Source organism: Hemitrygon akajei, chromosome 17, assembly GCF_048418815.1.
Source record: "Hemitrygon akajei chromosome 17, sHemAka1.3, whole genome shotgun sequence".
Taxonomy (NCBI): Eukaryota; Metazoa; Chordata; class Chondrichthyes; order Myliobatiformes; family Dasyatidae; genus Hemitrygon; species Hemitrygon akajei.
The window spans coordinates 21,177,857-21,199,076 of NC_133140.1; the positions used below are offsets into that span (position 1 = coordinate 21,177,857).

Genomic DNA, 21,220 nt, shown 5'->3' on the forward strand with positions numbered 1-21,220 from the left:
CCTTACATTACAAGGCCATATGCCTGGGAAATGCTGAAGAGGAAGGCAAAGAAGAAAATATATGGACACTGAAAGAACTAACAGATCTAAGTATGCGAGATATCATTGATGCCGTGTGGGATTGTTCGATGTGGAAAACCATGATCGCCCAAGCATGTAACGTGCAAGGCACATGAAGAAGTAGTAGTAGTACTGTGGAGAGCATTATAACTGGCTGCATCACCATCTGGGATGGGGGGGGGGGGCGGGTTGCAGCGTGGGCACTGCACAGGATTGAAATAATCAGCAGAAAGTTGTGAACTTAGTAAACTCCATCATGGGAATGAATCTACTCAGCATCTAGGACATCTTCAAGGAGCGATGCCTCGAAAAGGGGGCATCCATCATTAAAGGCCCCCATCACCCTGGACATGTCCTCGTCCAGGCGAATCTTTCATGTCCACAGAATCTCCTGTCTGCTCCACTTATCATTACTGCACTTCTCTTCACTCCACTTCCTTTCTGAGCCACAGTGCCAACGTGGTCACTGTGTCTTCCCACCACCCTCCCCCCCCAGCAGTATCTAAAGCGGTATACTTAACATGTTGTCATTATTGAATGTACTTATTATGTTCTTCTCTGTAGGTACTGAACTCTAGAATTCCCTTACTAAATTCCTCCACCTCTCTAAGCCACTACCTAAAACCTACCTCTGTGATTATGATTTTGGTCATTTGTCCCATATCTCATATGGTTTGTTAAATTTTGTTTGATGTGTGAAATGGCTGGAGAAGTTTTACTTAACTGCCAGAGTTGTGAGTGCATACATTATGGATGGAGCATTAAAACCCCTTTTGAGGTGGTTCTGAAATATTAGCATGAGCTGGGAACCTTGCAATAAATCAAAACAGAAAATGCTAGCGATGGTCAATAGATCATACGCATCTGTGAGTGGGAATCTAAGGTAACTTGTCAAGTTAGTGCCCCTTTGACAGAAATTATGGATATTAGAAAATCTTGAGAATTATGAAAATGAGTGATTCCTAGCTGCTAATATGTTAATTTCTCCAGAATAGGTCATTAGTATTGCGTGCTCCCAAATGCTTTTCGTTATTTGCTCTAAGCATCTTATTAGGTAATCTAACTGCTTTATTGGGCCAATAACCCATAAAGTTAGTACAGTGTGGCAAGTTGAAAATCATTTTCAATATTGCCATCAAGCAATCAGGAACTGGTTGTGTCTATTCCAGAGAGTAAGTAGTTTCAGCAGCACACGATGTGACTGGATCGTAATTGTGGAATAATATTATGTGCCTAATGATGTCTGCTCATTACCTACCTGGAGACCAGACCAAGAAAACCTGATAACCGCTCAGGTATACTGTGCTGGCTTAATCATTCACTGAACTTGTCTTTGGCACGTTTGCCATGGTAAATGCACAGTTACTGTGATGAAGGCAATGTTGCACTGGAAAAAAGTTTGAGCATGAAGCTTTTATTCATTTGTTTTCAAAAGTAGTAAAATAAATAAGAAATGTATTCAAAATTGTATTTTAAAAGAATAAACAATTTATGGGAATAATGATGTTGGGTCGAAAAGTAACAGCATTATAATTGTCACATATCCATATTTCATTCATCTTTATTCTGATACCATCTATGCACAAGTTAATTTGCGTACAGTTTTTTTTGTAATTTATTTTTTTTATTGAAGTTCATCATCAAACAAACATTTCCATAAGATGTATTTCAGACATTGTACATATGTATCATATAATCATATATATCACAAATCTCCACAAAGTATTTATCTGAGGTATACACTTATAGAAAAGAGTGGAGAGAAAAATCAAGCAAAAGGAAAAAAACTATGTACAAGTAGGGAGTGATCTTTTTTTTTACAATAGATTCATTGATTTGTGAGAATAAAATCAGGCCTATGAGACATTATGTAGTTAAACCATTTTTCCCAGTATGAATCAAATTGTTCCAGTTTATGATTAACAGGTGCTGTTATCTTCTCCATTTTGTAAATGTCCATTGTAATTTCCATCCATGCATTTAAAGTTGGGCTCTCCTGTGATAACCATTTCGTAGTAAGAGTCTTTTTACCAGCCACCAACAGTATATTCATTAAATATTTATCTCTTTTCAACCATTCTTGAGGTGTATATCCAAAATATATAGTCTTACTCTCCAAGGGTATTTCACACTTAAAGATGTCTTGTAAGGCATTGTGTATCCCCCTCCAATAGTTTTTGATAACAGGGCAGTCCCAAAAAATATGATAATGATTTGCATTTTGATTTCCACAATTTCTCCAGCAAACAGGGAGGTTACTAACATAATGGGATTTCTGAGAGGGTGTAATAAAATATCTTATTAAGTTTTTCCATCCAAACTCCCTCCATTTCTGTACACTTCCATTGATATCTCCATATTGTTGTCCATTCTTCCTCAGATATAATTATCCCTCCTTCCTTCTCCCATTTTGTTTTAATGTTATATCATTTGTTGCAGTTACATATTTACCACAATGACACCATTCTGCTGCAGAGTTTTGCTGTGCGTGCATGGTTACATTTCGTACTGAATGTGTGTCTCAACTTGAGCTCAAAGCAGAAAGTGACAAAGCAGGAGAAGGCAACTCAATTCACTGAGCAAACACGAGGAAATCTGCAGATGCTGGAAATTCAAACAACACACACAAAATGCTGGTAGAACACAGCAGGCCAGGCAGCATCTATAGGGAGAAGCGCTGTCGACGTTTCGGGCTGAGACCCTTCGTCAGGACTAACCGAAAGGAAAGATAGTAAGAGATTTGAAAGTAGTGGGGGGAGGGGGAAATGCGAAATGATAGGAGAAGACCGGAAGGGGTGGGATGAAGCTAAGAGCTGGAAAGGTGATTGGCAAAAGTGATACAGAGCTGGAGAAGGGAAAGGATCATGGGACGGGAGGCCTCAGGAGAAAGAAAGGAAGGGGGGGAAGGGAGATGGAGAACAGGCAAACAACTAAATATGTCAGGGATGGGGTTACTTCTCTAACTTCCGTTAATGCCCCTCCTCCCCTTCTTACCCCATCCCTGACATATTTAATTGTTTGCCTGTTCTCCATCTCCCTCTGGTGCTTCCCCCCCCCCCTTTCTCCCGAGGCCTCCCGTCCCATGATCCTTTCCCTTCTCCAGCTCTGTATCACTTTCGCCAATCACCTTTCCAGCTCTTAGCTTCATCCCACCCCCTCCAGTCTTCTCCTATCATTTTGCATTTCTCCCTCCCCCCACTACTTTCAAATCTCTTACTATCTTTCCTTTCGGTTAGTCCTGATGAAGGGTCTCGGCCCGAAACGTCGACTGCGCTTCTCCCTATAGATGCTGCCTGGCCTGCTGTGTTCCACCAGCATTTTGTGTGTGTTGTTGTTTAACTCAATTCACTGCTCCTTTGTCAATCCACCTAAGTTCCTGTTCACAGGCTCTGCCTCTGTAACCCTGTATTTTTTCTCTCACTCAGTACTTGTCCATTTCTCTTTTGAAAGTTACCGCTTGCACGGCTTTTTCTGATCACAACTTGCTGTGTAATCTAAAAGTCAAAAAACTGCAGAAGCTGTAAATCCAAAATAAATGCATAAAATGCTGGGAATGCTCAGCAAGTCAGCCTGTGTCTGTGGAAAGAGAATTAAGTTAACACTTCAAGTTGATGCTCTGACGTAGAAGCAGGTAAAATAAGCTTGTAGGGAGGCTAGGGAAGGGGAGGATGTGTCTCCAATAGGGTAAAACTGGGATGACCATGGCGGCAAGCTGTAAGCAAGGTTATCTGGACAATAAGTGAATGGAAACAGATACAGAGCAAGGAAATGGAACATAAACAAAAGAACATTGGTTTCTGGTTTAAGATGGCGCTGGTGAATCTCAGTGACGCTAGTGGCTAATAAAACAAAGAAAACAACTAAATACTTTATTAATCACACCTTTTCTGGTAAATGATCACTGCAAACAATAGCCTGTAACTTCTCTGTCAGAGTTGAGCTTTTGAATCGCCTGTACAGCCTTCCATTTCTGCAGTGTGTACTGAAATCTCAAAGGCAGTAGGGAATGAGCAAATGTTTGGCCATTGCTGGAGCGGATTTGGAGGGAGAACTGAGGTGAGGCACAGTTAAGGCGGAGCCTGGGCCTGAGAGTGAAGAAAGACCTGAGGTTTGATTGATTTAAGCGCTGAGCCAAATTGGAAAGGCTGGGTATGGGCCAAATTGAGGTGGTGGGGATCGAGCCCGAGAGCATATGAAAGCTGCAGGGCCTAGGTCCTGGTCTAAGAGCAAGAAAAGAACCAAACAAGAAAAAATCTGCAGATGCTGGAAAGACCCGAAGTTTGGATGATTTAAGTGCTGGGCCAAATTGAAAAGGTCAGGGTGTCAGGGCTGGGCCAGTTCAGCTTGCTGCTCTGTAAGGTTTACCCATCTCTACACTGAACTGAGGCTGTGGCCTGTAACTATCAGGCTTTTGAATCTGCTGCAGTGATTGCTGACTCACTTTCGTGAATGTTATTTGCTTGCTTTTATTTTTGCACGATTTGTGTTTTTTCTCTGCATATAGGGTGTTCGATGTCTTGTATTCTTATGGCTGCTATTGAGTTTCTTTATTTTGTTGCTGCCTACAGGGAGATGAATCTCAAGGTTACATAAAGTATACACACTTTGATAATAAATGTACTTTGGAATACAAAATATATACAGGAAGATGTGCCCAGGTCTGAGCAAATAACCGTGCATCCCCACAACCAGCTTATCCCCATCTACCAAGCTACCCTCTACCACTTTTCAGCTGCTGTAGATCCTGCTGTCACCTTAAGCAACTTCCTCACTATCCACAACATCACCAATTTTTGTGTCATCTACAAACTTGCTGATCATTCTTCCTAAATGCTCAATCAATTCGTTAATATGTATCACACATAGCAAAGGTCCTAGCAACGATCCCTCGGGTAGACCATCAGTCACAGATGTCCAGTTAGAAAAACATCCTTCCACCACTACCCATGGTCTCTAATCACCAAGCCAATTTTGGATCCAAGTAGGTTTCATGTGTTATTTCCTGTCAGATACTCCTGCACCTAGCATCACTCTATGTACAGTCAGTCTTTGTATATAAGCTAATCTGTATAATGTGTATGTATACAGCCGCACTATACAGTTACTTGTACATTTGTTTTATAGGATCGATTTTATATTTAATGTGTTTTTTTATCCTGCATTGAATTTAGAATAACAATCATTTATTTCTCCTTTGCACTTATGTACTGAAGAATGACAAACAATCATGAATTTGGAATTTGAGATCAGCACACAACATGGGGTCTTATTACATACCTTACCAGTCTATGTAGACAACATTGACTTCCCTGCCTTTATTAGTCTCCTTGGCTACCTCTTCTAAAAACTCAAATTACTGAAACAAGAAATCCAGATTGACTCTCTCTAAGCAATCCATGTCTTTCTGAATTAACATAAATGCTGCACTGAATTTTCACCAGTATTTCATCTACCACTGCTGTAAGGCTAGCTGGCCTGTAATTATTTGTCTCGTCTGCTGCCTTTCTGAAATATGTAAAAAAATATTAGTTATACATAAACATTATTCTTCAAGTTCAAGCTAATGTTCATTAATTGAACTCATTTTTCTGAAAGCCAATCAGTTTTGCCAAGATTGTTACCTCCAGAAGTTTCCCAACCTCTGACCTTGGATCGGCTTGTCTGTGATTGCGAGATTAATTCCTTGTCCCAATTTACTGTATATTGTTTTCAATCCTTTGGTAGTGCTCTCTTATCTGGTGAAAGCAGCTGCAGCTACAGTCTCTGCAATATTCATCCTTCTCTTAGGTAAAAGATTTATCCCATCCGGTTGGTGATCTTTCTATGAGGGGTGCCACGCCTAACACACTTTCTCATCAACCTTGAGATTTCCCTGCTTACAGGCAGCCACAAAGCAAGAAACCAGAAAGAACCCAATTTAAAAAAAAGACCAACACCCAATGCACAGAGAAAGAGGAAAAACCCCCCCACAAATCTTCCAAACAATCAAGCAACAGCATTTCAAACCAAATTGAGTCCGTAGACCCGGAGCCCACAGCAGCCAGGGTAGGCCCATAGCCTCGGTCTCAGTTCATCACACAGCAGGGCAAATCGCTGTGAAGCTCGCGGGTACCAAGTGTATAGCAGCTGGAGTAGTCTCACAGCTTTGGCACCACAGAGAGAGGAGTGAATCTCGCGGAAGAGCGAGCAGAATTGGCTCGACCCTCACCTCCGGTCCCAATCGCTATCTTTTCAGTCTGTCTGAGCCGGCATTTAAATCGTCCAAACACCGGATCGTGCCCTGCTCTAGGACCTGGGCCCCAGGTAGGCTCTGGATAGGCTCTGGACCCGTATCCTGCCACCCAGCCCAAGGCAGTACTCGACCTTTTCAAATCAGCTCGGCCCTTAGGTTGACCTAGCCTTGCTCCTGGATTAAGTGGACAGGCTCCACATTGGCTCCTCTCCGATTCACTTGCTCCAACTCTGTCTCCATATCCTGTCCAATATTAACACTGTGTCCTTTTATAGAGTGATATTTGTAGCATTCTGTTCCTGGGTAGCAATCAGTGTCATCTCTCTCATTTGGAATTTCTGTCCCTTCTTCTCTACAAAACCATACATTTTTTGATTCTTAATCAGCCCTACTCTACCTCCGACATAAACAGGAATGAAATGTTGTTTATGGCAGTATCACTCTGAAATCTTGATTACACCCTGTCATGGTTTAATGTTGAATGTTTAAAAATGGTGAGATTCATGTATTTTCAGTCATTTTGTACGCATGCTAGTTACATTATAATATCAGTGTTTCTGAGAATTAACACACAAATATTAGATTTTAAGTTAGTTGTTCTCGCTGTCAGGTTTCACTTCCATATTATTATCAGGCTCCACTATTCTCTCAGTCTCACCACTGTCATCTGTGGAGTTGATTAGTCCAAAGTGCTGAAGGCTGGTGTCCCACGTTCCATGCCCTGGTGCCTCTTCGTGCCCCTGCACCAAATCTGGCTCGTGCATCAGAACTTCCTTGCTGATCAACCTTAACTCCTGGTTCTTCAGTGCTTCTCATCTTTACAGTTCCATACGTGTGTTAGGTCCTTGTGCCCTCTTCCTTCTCTTTGTGGTTCTCTCCAGGCCTACAAGCTGAGCCTTCCCCTAAAGGCAGATGCCTACCCATTGCAGAGACAGCTGTGTGTAGTAGAGCTCAGTATCCATTAGCAACAGACGCACTGATGTGCAGGAGATGTGTTCTTCTGTTACATAGGCAGCTGCATTGGAGAAATCTATCAATCATTAATAACTCTGCGAGGGCCGGATCACAGCTCTCAGTTGTACCAGACCCGACCTATTCAGCACTTTGTCTGGTGCCTGCAGCTGAGAACAGTTCTGGGCAGGATCAAATTAAATCAGGGTTTAGCAACCTGATATTTGTTAGAGCTTTGATGCTGACTTGCTGCCAATCTCTGCTTAAATTTTATTTGAGGTAAAGTACTTTAAAACAAGTGCAGAGCTGCTCACTGGAGAGGGAGGGAGGACTGCAATAGCCCACGAGGAGGGGGTATAACAGGTGGAGGGTATAAAATGTAAAAATGAATTATACTGTTGAAAAACATTTAACAGATAGCTGGAAAAATTGTACTGTACTAAACAGTTCAAGTATAACCCTTCCCTTGGGTTTACCATTACCAAAGCTGGAATATTCCACCCAATGAGTATGGCACTGAAAGCAAAGCTGGAAATTAGTGATTATGTTTCCACATCAGAAAATATTGACTATATTTATCATCTTTAAACTGCCACTCCAACTCTGTGTATTTCTACAATCAAGCTTTCAATTTACTTTCTGCCAGTTTCAAGTCTTATTGGAGCAGTTGGTCCATCCTCATTACTTCATCCACCTGTTGTACCTCGTCCTCGGGCACTGTTGCAATCCTTTCCACACTTCATCAAGCAGCTTTGGCATCAAGTTTGGGGTGGCACAATAATATAGCAGTGAGTGTTCAATTGCCGCTGCTGTCTATAAGCAGTTTGTGACCTTGTGACTCTATGGTTTCCTCCAGTTTCTTCCCATTCCAAACACGTAGACCTTAGTAGGTTTATTGCTCTCATGGGTGTAATGGGACAGTACAGGCTCATTGGGCTGGAAGGGCCTGGTGTCCTGTTGTTTTTCTAAATCTAAAATCTAAAGTCACTGTCAAAGTTCTGAGAAATCTCAACTTGCTAACCTCCAATTTAATTTGGAGGCACCACGGCGGGTGGATGGGCACCAACCATTCACTGGTCCTTCTCACGACTCAAGTGCCCCATGGGCACTGTTGCCCATTTTATCCATGATGTTAGGGCCTAATGCACATTCCTCAGTTGTTGGTGGAATTGGAAATGGTGAGCAGCCAGCTCCACGCTCTGTCTTCTATTCCATGTTATGACTATGCACTTTTAGATGGCCATTAGCACTGTTCAGACAGGAGCAGCTGGAATGATTTAATACCAAAAAAAAAATCCCTTTTTGTATTGGTTCATGTGTTAACAAATGTTGTGTTTCATTTACTATATTACAGCATTAAATTGCATTTTGTAATGCTTTAATGAAATATTGTTAGGTGAAATAGACTGAGATATTAGGATAGAAGACCAGTGACATTGTCAAAGAAGAATGTTTTAGGCTCCATCTTAGATAAGGGAGAAGCAAGGTTTAAGGAAGGAGTTGGAAGATTTGAGGGCTAGAGTTGAAAGTGGTGGGGAAATTCAATGTGCCGGAGTTGAAGAAACAAGTGTTTGGAGCTTTACAGGACAGATGAGGAAGGGTGATTGTTTCTGTGGATAACACAGTGGTACAGCTAATAGAGCTACTGGTTCACAGTGCCAGAGACAGCAGTTCAATCCCTGTGTGGGGTTTCTACGTTTTTCCCTTTGACTGTGTAGGATTCCCCTGGGTGCCCCAGGTTCATCTCCCATTCCAAAGGGGTGTGTGTGTGTGTGTGTGTGTGTGTGTGTGTGTGTAAGTGAGTGTTGGAATGTGGGGAGACTGAAAGAAAATAAATAAAATTAATGTAGTATTGGTGTTAAATGGGTGAGTAATAGCTGACATGATCTAATGGGCCGAAGGGTCTGTTTCTGTGCTGTATCTCCCCGTGATTCCATGACTCTGGCATTGTTGGTGTGCCCTTCCGACTGTATCTTACTTCAGGCAGCTGCCAGCTGTGCTTCAGACCAGCTATGATATACACCATGGGCAAGTGTCCACTCATCACTCTATATACCCGGTTACCATCCGCTGGTCCCTGGGATATGATAGATGCAAACGCTAAATAAACGTAAATAGCAGTTGGCATTAGTTTATAATATTGAATGACAAATAGTTGATGGATTCATTACCAAGAAGCTAACTGCTTAGCACCACAGTTGACAATTAACAGGTTAACTATGGAGGGTCTCCACACAGCGTTGTGGTTTGAGATTCAGACAGGCTTACATTGAAGCCGAGTGTTTCCTAACTGTTAGTCGGCAAAAAGTTCTGGGAACGTTGCAGTTCACTGGATTAACATGTTTACAAGCCCGCAGAACCTGGAGGAAAGCGGCTGGCAGTGAATGTTGGAAAGAGCAGGCAGCTTCTGTGGAGAGAGAGAGGCAGAGTTATCATTTCAGGTTATTGACTTTGTAACAGAACTGGGAAATGTACAAATTTTCTCTTCTTATTTCAGAAGTTTGCTGCTGGGCTGGTGAAGATTTTCAACCTTACTTCAGCTTTCCACCATCAGACCTTTCCTCTCTCCCTCTTCTCGCTTTCTCTGTAGCTGAAACTTGCTTTATCTCTAATGTTTTGCAGTTCTGGACTGTTATTGATCTGAAACATTCTTTCTCTCTCTCTCTTTCCCCTCTCCTCTCTCTTTCCCTCCTCCTCTCTCTCCTCTCTGCTGTCTCTCCCCACACCCCTCCCCCACCTCCCAAGATGCTGCCTGGCCTGCTGAGCATTCGCTGCACTTTCTGCTTTTATTAGAAACTACTGCTTGCTCACAGAAGCTGTATTTCTCTCTGATATGTTGATTCAGACGGCTTCCGGAAGGTGGTGAATATTGAACAGAGTGGATTGGTGAAACCGGAACGGGACGACACGGAATTCCAGCACGTGTACTTCCTCCATGGCCAGGAGCACTTGTTGGAACACATCAGGAGAAAGGTGAGGACTTCAGCTTGTTCTGTAACGAAACACCAACGCCCTTCACTCCAAGCCAGATTCTCGTCAGCTCCATAAAAGGGCGGCATCGAGCAACACCGCTAGTTGTGCTGTTGCCTCGCGTCTCCAATGACCCGCACTCACTCCTGAGCACGGCTGCAGCCTGTGTGGAGATTTCCCATTCTCTCTGTGACCACACGCGTCTCCCCTATGGGCTCCAGTTTACCTAAAAGCGCTTGAGTCTGTAGTTTTATTGGATGCAGTAAATGGCCCCTGGTATGCAGGGGAGAGTTATTGTGAATGTGGCGAATAGATTACAGGGATAATTATTGAGAATGAATTGTTCTATGAGCTGCTGTTTACTCAATGGCTTCCCGCGTCAGGGAATATCCACTTGCACTGTAACAAGACGGGTATTCATGAAGAGACTTTATAAATAACAGGTGAAACCTGAGCCTGGGTTTGAGATGAAGGCGAAGAGAGGAAATATTTTGAGCATTTTGAATCCAATGTCAGTCCATAAGCGAAGATTCTTGATAATCTAGCATCTGTAGATTACCTTACCCTTGAACCGTGAGTTTAGCAGGCAAAGCAAATGGAAGTCACAGGTACTGCTAATACTCCTGTGTATACATTCATAACGGAAGGAGATGCTAAATTTCAGTTAGAGGTGAGTTAAAATAAAGGTGGAAATTAACTCCTGCTCTAGGGACGAGTGACCTTCAAAGAGTATTTATTGCTATGATGATTCCTAATCCCCAGAACCTGCTACAAATTTCTGCCACCCATTCCTTATCAATGTTCTCTTTCACCAGGATGTCAGATATTTGCACCTCCTGATTATACTGAATATTAGATGTATCAGAGTGTAGAATGAGAAATTCTCCATTGATTTAATACAGGTTGATAATGCATTCATTTTACCGGTTAACATTGACAGCTACTCCCAGTGGCCACTTTCTTACCTTCTACAGTGACCACTGAGTGTTTGTTTGTGGTCTTCTGCTGCTGTAGCCCAACCACTTCAAGATTCAACATCTTGTTTTTATCAGAGGTGTTCTTCTGCACACCGCGGCGTGGTTATTTGAGTTATTGTCGCCTTCCTGTCAGCTTGAACCAGTCTGACCATTCTTCTCTGACATCTCTTATCGACAAAGCGTTTTTGCCAGTAGAACTGCCCCTCACTGGATACATTTTGTTTGGTCTATCATTCTCTGTTGTGTGCAAAAATCCCAGGAGATCAGCAGCTTCTGAGATACTCAAACCACCCCTTCTGGCACCAACAATCATTCCATGGTCAAGTCACTCAGAACACATTTTTTCCCTATTCTGATGTTTGGTCTGAACAACAACTGAACCTCTTGACTACATCTGCATGTTTTAGGCATTGAGTTGCTGCCACATGATTGGCTGATTAGTTATTTGCATAAACAAGTATGCCTAATAAAGTGGCCACTGAATGTGTTATAGCAAATATTTACATTTGTAGCAGAGTATTCCAAGCTTCTAAGGCTTTGTGCTTAGAAAATTTCTTGACCATTGGAAAGCTTACCTTTAACTTCTCAATTGATTCCTCAACACGAGATTCTACTGATGCTGGAAATCCAGATCAGTGCTGGAGGAACTCAGCAGGACAGGCAGCATCTATACAAATGAATATTTCATTTCATTTCAGACCAAGTCCTTTCATCAATTGAGTGCTCGTCCTAGATTGTCCAAACAACAGAAATTGTTTCTTTCAATCTACTATCGGTGCCAACTTGATTGAAAAGTTTGATTAGATAAGCTGTTCACAATCTAAGTTCCTTAGAAAGCAACAAGCTAAGATTGTATTCCCAGGAATTGAGACAAACTATGTAATGTCTTATCGTAATTTAACCCTTGGAGTTCAGGTGTTACAGTGATAACTCAACGCTGCACATCCTCCATGTCCTTCCCCACTGTGCACCAAAGGGTCTTTATATTTATACGTAACATTTCTTCCGCCTTCATTTCAGGAAAAAGATTTAGTACAGCATTTGAATTCTTGATGATTTTCATGACTTATCCAAGGCACTTTAATAATCCTTGTAGAACAGAGGTTCCCAACCTGGGGTCCACGACCCCCTTGCCAATGCATAAAAAAGGTTTGGAACCCCTGCTGTAGAGGATCGCAGTAAGTTTATTTAGACAACCCCTATGGCAAACAATTTTTTCTCTGTTTAGAATGTGTCTTGTTCTATACTTTGTAATTCAGAAGTGGATAATCTCATATTTCTCTGCTTTGAAATCCATTTGCTACTCTTTCAAGGATTAACATCCTCGTGGTTGCCATTCATCTCTGTGTGATGTTTGTGCCTTTTTATCCCATCATCTAGGCAACTTATCAAATGCAATGAATAGTTACTGTTCAGCATTATGTAATTTGTGGAACATCCTGCCAAATTGATGTACCGTACTTACCCACTTCGTTTCCTGCTGCTTAGCCTATTTCATCATTAGATCAATAAGTAGTCTTCAGCTTTCCAAATTTTAACTTCTGCTAGCACTTTGTTATAATGGACATTATTGAGTATATCTGGGTAGCTGTATTAACTATCTATAAACAACCCATTCTCTGTTGCAGAAGGCTTCACTTTAAACATTTTAATCAGGTTCATTAGACAAGATTTGCATTGTGAAATGGCCCTCTGAGCTGCTGCTTAAGATGGTGTTCATTTACTCTGTCCTTCATTACAGACTCCATAATTTCCAAACATATGTCAGGGAATCTTAACTATTATTTTGTCATTTCATCTTCTCAGGTTCCTTAAATTGGCAAATGGGGTATGCAGATATCTAGTCTATAGGACCAGTTGCTGAATTAGGGAAACTTTGGAAAGTTATGGGCAAGATATCTTGTATGTTATACTCTGAATCAGAATCAGGTTTAATAATTCTGCATCTTGCTAAGGTCTGTGTTAGTTTTTAACTTTATCATTAAATATTTTGTTGTTCCTTTACTCTTTACCTTTGTGGATTTTATTTTGCCATGTAGAGTGCTTGTCTTTTTGGGATATAAAGTGGTTTAGTACAACATTAAATTCTTCTCAGAATATTGGACTTCTGTTGGTTTCCACAATATAGTTTTATCATGCAATCTCTATTTCATTGCATGCATGGAATTCAACCCTCTATACTTGGGTTCAGGGAGGAAGTTAGTTGAGAGTAGGTCCCATGGAATTCAAACCCTGCTAGCCTCAGGCTCTGGGAGGAGGTAATTCAGAGTACGTCCCCTGGGAGATGCTGATGGAATGTATAATTTGCTTTCCCCCAAATGGCCTTACTTGCTGTCACAGATGGATGTGAATGATTTCATTACATGGAAATTTTTTGGTGTCCCAAGTAAAGATAAAATTAGCTTTATCTTTCACATTAACATTGAAATATTGTCATTTACATCAAAACGTTGTCACAGAAAAGCATCATCCATCATCAGGGACCCCCTTCCATCCAGGTCATGCTGACTTCTAGCTGCTGCCATCAGGAAGAAGGTAAAGGAGCCTTGGGGCTCATGCTACCAGTTTCAGGAACAACTACTACCCCTCAGCCATCAGGTTCTTGAACCAGAGGCAATAATTTCACACAATTTCACTTGTCTCATCACTATGGATTCACTTTTAAGAATTATTAATCACATGTTCTCAATATTTATTGCTTGTTTATTTATTATTATTCATTTTTTCTTACTTTATATTTGCACAGTTTGTTATCTTTTGTTCATTGGTTGTTTGTCCATCCTGTTTGGTGCTGTCTTTCATTGTGTTTCGTGGATTTATTGAGCATGCCCTCAGGGAAACAAGTCTCAGGGTTGTATATGGTGATATATGTACTTTGATAACAAATTCAGTTTGAACTTTGAAACATTGAAACTTACCGTGAAGTCCATTGTTCCCACCAATTATCAGTGTCAGTCCGAGGAAGTTTTGCCAACTTTTGGTGCCAACATCACATGCCCACAGCTTACTAACCCTAACCCATACATCCTTGGAATGTGAGAGAAAAGTGGAGCAGTCAGAGGGAAACTTTACTGTCACAGGGAGAAAGTGCAAACTTCTTACAGACAGAGGTGGGAATTGGACCTTGATCTTACAGCTGGTGCTGTAAAGCGTTGTGTGAACCATTATGATGCAGTGCTGTCCCACAGCGTATTTCACAACACAGGTTAAATATAACCCACACAAGCAGCGAAACCGGATGAAGTAACCATTCATTCCATTGTTGTGAAGCAGTAGTGGTGTCAAAATTCAGAATTTTATCTGCAAAGCATCTTGTGATCTCCTAAATGCTTGAAGTGTGCCGTGAATAAGCGATTTGTTCCTGGTTTTGATTATATTTCAGGCCAAGTTACCTACCACAGAAGGAGAGAGGAAAAGCACAAAAGTGAAAGAAAAAACTAGACTGAAGAATTTAGATTGAGGATTTTTAATCCTGCCCAAATGAGTAGAGATCAGGAATAGTAAATAGAAGTTATCTTTAGGCCACCAAATAATAACAGAGTGGCAAGATCATAAACCAAGAAATATATGATGCATGTAAGAATGGAATGGGGACTTTAATTTGCACATAGATTGGCTGAATCACATTGATCAAGGCAATCATCAGGAGGACTTCATAGAATGCATCCATGATAGCTTTCTGGAACAGCTTGTTAGTGAATCTACAAGAGGTAATGCTATCTTAGTTCTCATCCTGTGCAATGAGACTTGTAGCTAGGGATCCTTTTGGAAAGAGTGATCACAGTATGGTTGAATTGTTCATATAAATGTGATCTAAAACCAACGTATTACACCTGAACAAGAGAGACTACAATGGAATGAAGGACTAGCTGGTGTAGACTGGGAATGCAGGCTATATGATGGGACAGTCTTTCAAAGAGGTTTTTCACGGTGCTCAACAAAAGTATATTCCAGTTAAAAGCAAGAACAGTAAGGGTGGAGAGAGCCAGCCTTGGATAACTAAGGAAATAAAAGAATGCATCAAATTGAAAGCTGACACATAAGAAGACACCAAGAGAAATGGGAAGTTGGAAGATTGGGAAATCTTTGAAAAGCAACAAAGAACCAATTAAGCAAGTAATAAAGGAAAGGGAAGATAGATTATGAAAGTAAACCAGACAAAATGTGAAAACAGTAGAAGTTTTTATAACAGTATAAAGCAAAAGCAGGTATCTAAAGTGAATATAGGTCCTTTGGAAGGTGAGGAGGGGGAATTAATATTGGGTATTCTGAAAATTTTGAGTCAGTCTTTACGTTGGAGGACATGTCACATACCAAAAAAAGATGATGGTGAGGAGGAACTCGATATAAATCACTGTTACTAAAGAGGTGGTGATGAGCAAACTAGTGGCCCTAAAGCCCCTAGTCCTGATGAAATGCATCCAAGAGTATTGAAAGAAACGGAAGTTATAGTTGGTGTGTGTGTGTGTGTAATAATTTACCAAAATTCTGGACTCTAAGCAAGTCCAGGTGGATTGGATGACACAACGCTGTTTAAACAAGGATGTTGGCAAAACGTTGGCCAGTTAGCTTAGCATCTGTTGTTGGGGAAATGCTTGAAGCTATCATTAAGGAAGAAATTACAAGACATCAGTGAAGAACTATTTTCATCAGGCAGACACAGCATGGATTCATTAAGGGAAGATCCCATTTGACAAACTTACTGGAGGATATAGAAGAGAACAAATGGATTTTGTATACTTGGATTTTCAGAGGCGTATCAATCAGAAAGGATGTATGGAGCTATGAGTAACATATTAGCAATGAATAAAACATTGAGTAGCCAAAAGAAAGCAGAGAGTAGTCAGTGGTGAGGCACAGGATTTGGTGCTGTTCACAATATGCATTAACAATGTATAAGAGGGGTCTGAGTGTAGCATATCTAAGCTTGCTGATGAACTAAACTGAGTGGAAAAGCAAATTGTGCAGAGAACGTGGAGATGCTGCAGAGAGTTATGAATAGGTTAAGTGAGTGGGCAAGGGTCTGGTAGATGGAGTACAATGTTGGCAAATGCATCCACTTTGGAAGGAAAATAAAATATCAGATTATTATTTAAATAGTGGAAGACTGCTGTTGTCCAGAGGGACTTAAGTGGACTTGTGCATGAATCATAAAAGGTTGGTTTGCAGGTGTAACAGGTTATCAAGAAGGCAATTGTTTATTGCTGGAGGGATTGAATTTAAGAGAAGGGAGCTTATGCTGCAATTACACAGAGCACCTGGAGTACTGGTCTCCTTCCTTGAGGTGGAAGGTGGCTTTGGAGGTGGCACACAGGAGGTTCACTAGGTTACCTCCAGATGAGGGGATTGGCCTATAAGGAGGTAAATGCCCTCATCCTTTTGGAAAGAGTAAGGGGAGATTGAGTTGCCTTGGACTATACTCACAGGAATTTAGAAGAATGAGAGGGGATCTTATAAAAACAAACAATTATGAAAGGGAGAGATAAGAAAGAGGCAGGAAAGCTGTTTCCACTGGAAAGTGAGACAAGAACTAGGGGACGGCTTCAAGATTCAGGGGAATAGATTTAGGACAGATAAAGACAAACTGCTTTTCTTAGGAAGTTGTGAATCTGTGGAATTCTCTGCCTACGGAAACAGTAGAGGCTACCTCATTAAATAAATTGAAGTCACAGTGAGATATATTCTTACATAACAGGGGAATTAAGGATTATGGGGAAAAGGCAACTAGCTGGACCTGAGTCCACGGCCAGATCAGCTATGATCTTATTGAGTGGTGGAGCAGGCCCAATGGGCCAGATGGCTAACTCCTGCTCCTGTTTCTTCTGTAAAGTGAAATGAATGTTTAATAATCCTACTCCTTCATTCATTTGATATTACTGCTACTCATTTAAAAAAAAATTGGATAGGTTTATGGACAGGAAAGGAATGGAGGTTTATGGCTGAGTGCAGGTCGGTGGGACTTGGTGAGAGTAAGCGTTCGGCACGGACTAGAAGGGCCAAGATGGCCTGTTTCCGTGCTGTAATTGTTATATGGTTATATACTCAACAAACTTAAATAAAAATATGAAACATGGAATTTTTTTTTAAAGTGACGAAGAATTTCTGGGGAAAATGTGGAAGTATACGTATATTTTTGGAGTTAGACAGGAATTTTTCCAAGTTAAGATGCATAATATTTCATGAGTGCTTATCATCTGGATGGAGGGAGCACTTGTGACCCAATGTCTGCTCCTCCTTAGTTGATTGCAAACCTATAATGAGCCTGAGTTTCTTTTCTTTCCACCCCAGGTGTCAGTTGTGAAGAGTGAAGAGACTAAAATACGTCAGGAGGACGTCAGCAAACTGCTGTATGACATGCAACTAATGCGAGGTCATCAGGAGAGCATGGACTGTCGACTAAAGGATATGAAACAGTTAGTACCTGCACGGTTCATTTCACTGCCCTGCAGAGGTAATGAGATAAGATCTGGTTAAGTCCATATAACGAGAGACTGGATGTCCAAAATGGATCTAAAATCTAGCTCCAAATCCTGTAGTTCAGTTGTAAACATGGACATGAAATTTATTAGGCCAATCCCAGATATGGAGTCACAGAGTACAGAGAGAGGCTTTGCAGTCCCACTTTCCCATGCTGATGTAGATGCCTATCTAAGTTTGTCCCATTTGCCCATATCCTTCTGAGCCTTTGCTACCCATGAACCTGTCCAAAAGTCCCTCAAAAAGTTGTTAATGCAGTCGCCTCAACAGCTTCCTCTGAACTTTCAGCAAGACTGTCTTTATTCAGAGTTTGGGTCGGATTCTCTTTAACACTCTGTTTCTCTTCAGTCAGAATGAAGTTTTGTGGCGAGAAGTTGTGTCTCTTCAACAGAAGCACAGTCAGCAGCAGAAGGTGATCAACAAGGTGGGGGATTCTGTCCAGGGTCAGATCTCTCCTGAAAGAATGTGTCAGTCCTGTTGGTTGCCTTTAGCCTATGCTGTGGGGGGGGGGGCGCACTGGGGTAATTTGTGGGGACCTCCTCCCAGATCCTTGGGAGTTTGGCTCCAGAACCAGCATCAGAAAATGTACAAAAACAGCCTTTCCTTTTGATATTACCCTCCTTCCCAACTGCCTGAACTATCTGTCATTCAGTCCAATTTAAAAAAAGCAAGTTCACCTGAGAAATTTAGTTTATGAAGTCTTTTAATATCCCAGTACAGCAGCCCACTCATTCACAATATGAATGCTGTCCTGATGAAATACTGTGTAGCGTGACGTTTTTTCAATATAGATGCAGATAACTGGTAATTTCACTGTATTATAAGCCTGATGATGGCATCGCTCAATGTAACTGAGACGATAGTGTGCAAAAATCTTAGGCACATATATCTAGCTAGTTTGCCTAGGACTTTTGCATGGTACCATAGTGATTTTATGTATTGCTCTGTAATGCTGCTACAAAACAGAACTGATTTCATGATATATGTGAATGATGATAAATCTGATTCTGATAGGGGTTTCTATTGTGAACTGAGGGGGGAAGGGGACAGGGAGAGGGGAATCATGGTTGGGAAAAGAGGAGAGAGAGCAGGAAGCGCTGGAAAAACATTCTGTAATTATCAATAAACCAGTTGGAATTAAATGGCCTTGCCTGGTGTCTCAGGGCTGGGCATGTCTGCACCTGCACCACCCCTTGCCCCTGGCCGCCTCCTCCGCCACGTCTCACACCCCTCCCACCATTCCCAACATCCTTTGCTCCCGCCAGATTTACCAACTTGTTGTCCACTCGACGTTAACGAGTATGGCACTGTGGAAAAATCTTTGGCACTCTAACTATATCTTGTGTGCCAAAGACTTTTGCACAATATTGTAAATTGTGGTCAAATGTGGCAGATAATGTTCAGCCTATCCAAAATGCAGCTAAGGCTGCCTCTGGAGTGTTGCATCCCATTCTGTTCAATGGCCTTTAGGAAGGATGTGAAAGGTCCTTCTGAGGGGGCAGGGAAAGCTTTCTGGATACACAGGGGGATACAGCAGCAAAGTTAGACTGGGGAAACAGGCATTACTCTAAAAGCAATAAAAACAGAGCAGGCAATTATCAAAATTAATACAATTAATTAAAGCCTTGCAGCTTTTGCCCAAAACTTTGAAACTGATTATGAGTGATTTAGACAATAAGAATAGAAGGAGGAACACATGTAAAATGCTGGAGGAAATCAGCAGGTCAGGTACGGGGAGGAATAAACAGTCACTGTTTCGGGCTGAGACCCTTTATCAGGACGCATGCGTGTTATTCTGGATTTCCAGCATCTGGAGAATCTCTTGTGTTTAAGAATAGAAGGAAACCTATCTGTTCAGGTGAGACAGATTTCAAAAGCTGCAAGGAGAGACTGGGGACTGTCTGTCAGAGTAGTGGAAGCAGGGTCAGTCAAAAGCAAAGCAGAATGCTCTTAAGAGAAAATCCCAAGTGCAGAGATTGAGGGGATTGCTCGGGGAGGCAGCATTGACTCAAAATCCTTCGTGTAAGTTGTTAGAAAATGTGAAAGTAATTATCAGGGCTTTGCTGACATGGCACTAACGTGATTGCTGTGGTAAGGACAGACACAGACTGGATGGGTTAGTTGGTTTCTTTCTGCACTGATTCAAACAATCCTCGATTTACTGCATTTTTCCAGCAAAATTACACTGCTCCGACTGGGAGAAGTTGCTGTTTCTTCTTTCACAAATTCAGTTTTGGCCACTCTTTAAACAGATGGTTTACTGAGTAAATTAACCCTGTTTGCTCTGAGCCCAAACAGATGCTTCATCTCATCTCCAGCTTGTTGGCGGACACAAGTGTTATCAATAACAAACTGAAATTAAAATCAGGAGGATTGTTTGAATCATTTAACTGATACAGTGAAGGAGGAAGTTGACAGGCCAAGTCATGTCTTCCACCAGGGTCTGCATGGAAGAGAAAAGTCAGCCCTTTCTTCCAGAACACTAGTGTTCATCTTCAGGTAGATGCCACCATATCGGCACGCCTGACAGCATATTGACCTGCAAAGTGATTTTATACTGCAGAGGGATAGGAAAGATTGCGGGGTGATGAGGGGTGTGAATGTGTCATAGCAGGGAAAATGTTTGGGGCTTTGTTGAGACACAGTGGTCAAGAAGTGGGTAAACACAGGACTGAGTGAGGGAGCTCAGGCTGGAGGTGAGTGGCCACGGGGAGAATGTGCAGAATCGGCTTTAACCCTGACCTGGAGTGTATGGGACATTGGAAAAAATGTTGAATTTCCCCATGGGGATGAATAAAGTATCTATCTATCTATCTATCTATCACTCTGCTAACACTTGCCTTTGATCTCTGTTAACAGCTGATTCAGTTCCTGGTCAGCCAGCTGCAATCAAACCACAGCAGTATGGGGCTGAAGAGAAAGCTGTAAGTACTGAGAGCACCAGAGTGTGACTGATTCCCATTCACAGGCCAGGCTCAACTCTGAATGGTCAGCTGACCTGTTACCATGAGAACGATGAGTCAGTAGGTTCAGAATGCTGAGTAAGACCTGATGACCCATTCATTCAGGGCTCTCTGCTGCGGTGAGCAGATATTCCACCATGCTATACAATAAACCTTGCCAACTCAGGCTCCATTGTTCTTGGGACTCGGGTCTGGGGCTAAGAGAATATTTGTTTCCTATAATCTGCCAGGAGCACAGAGGAAGATGATGCTGATCACTGATATTCAAAACCTGAAAGCTGACTGTTTTATGTATTTGTTCAGTAGCATGCTCAAAAGCTGATATTGAAGAAACGTGAAAATTTTAAAATGCCGAGTGCCCGGCTGGAATGGAATGTAACTTGTGTTCAGTAAAAGCTAAACTCATTGCCCTCATCATGGAATAAACTTCAGATCCTGGGAATGTCATCGCACATTCCACTGGTAGCAAGCAATCAGAATCCCCAAGAATAGACAGTATCTCCCTCTGGATAGATATCAGGGCATTGCAACATAAAGTCTCAGCCCAAATCATTGATTGTATATTATTCTCCATAGATGCTGCCATAAGA

The 21,220-nt window shown here is 41.7% G+C and overlaps 1 protein-coding gene across 3 annotated transcripts in view; it reads left to right on the forward strand.

Moving 5' to 3' along the window:
* The window catches only part of hsf4 (heat shock transcription factor 4), a 90,992-nt gene that overhangs the window by 30,881 nt on the left and 38,891 nt on the right, over positions 1–21,220 (forward strand). For all 3 annotated transcript variants that reach the window (XM_073070587.1, XM_073070589.1, XM_073070588.1), the window contains 4 exons: positions 10,089–10,216; positions 17,479–17,603; positions 18,016–18,091; positions 20,527–20,591. In XM_073070587.1, coding sequence (XP_072926688.1) covers positions 10,089–10,216; positions 17,479–17,603; positions 18,016–18,091; positions 20,527–20,591 — 394 coding nt within the window. The remainder of the gene's footprint in view (positions 1–10,088; positions 10,217–17,478; positions 17,604–18,015; positions 18,092–20,526; positions 20,592–21,220) is intronic.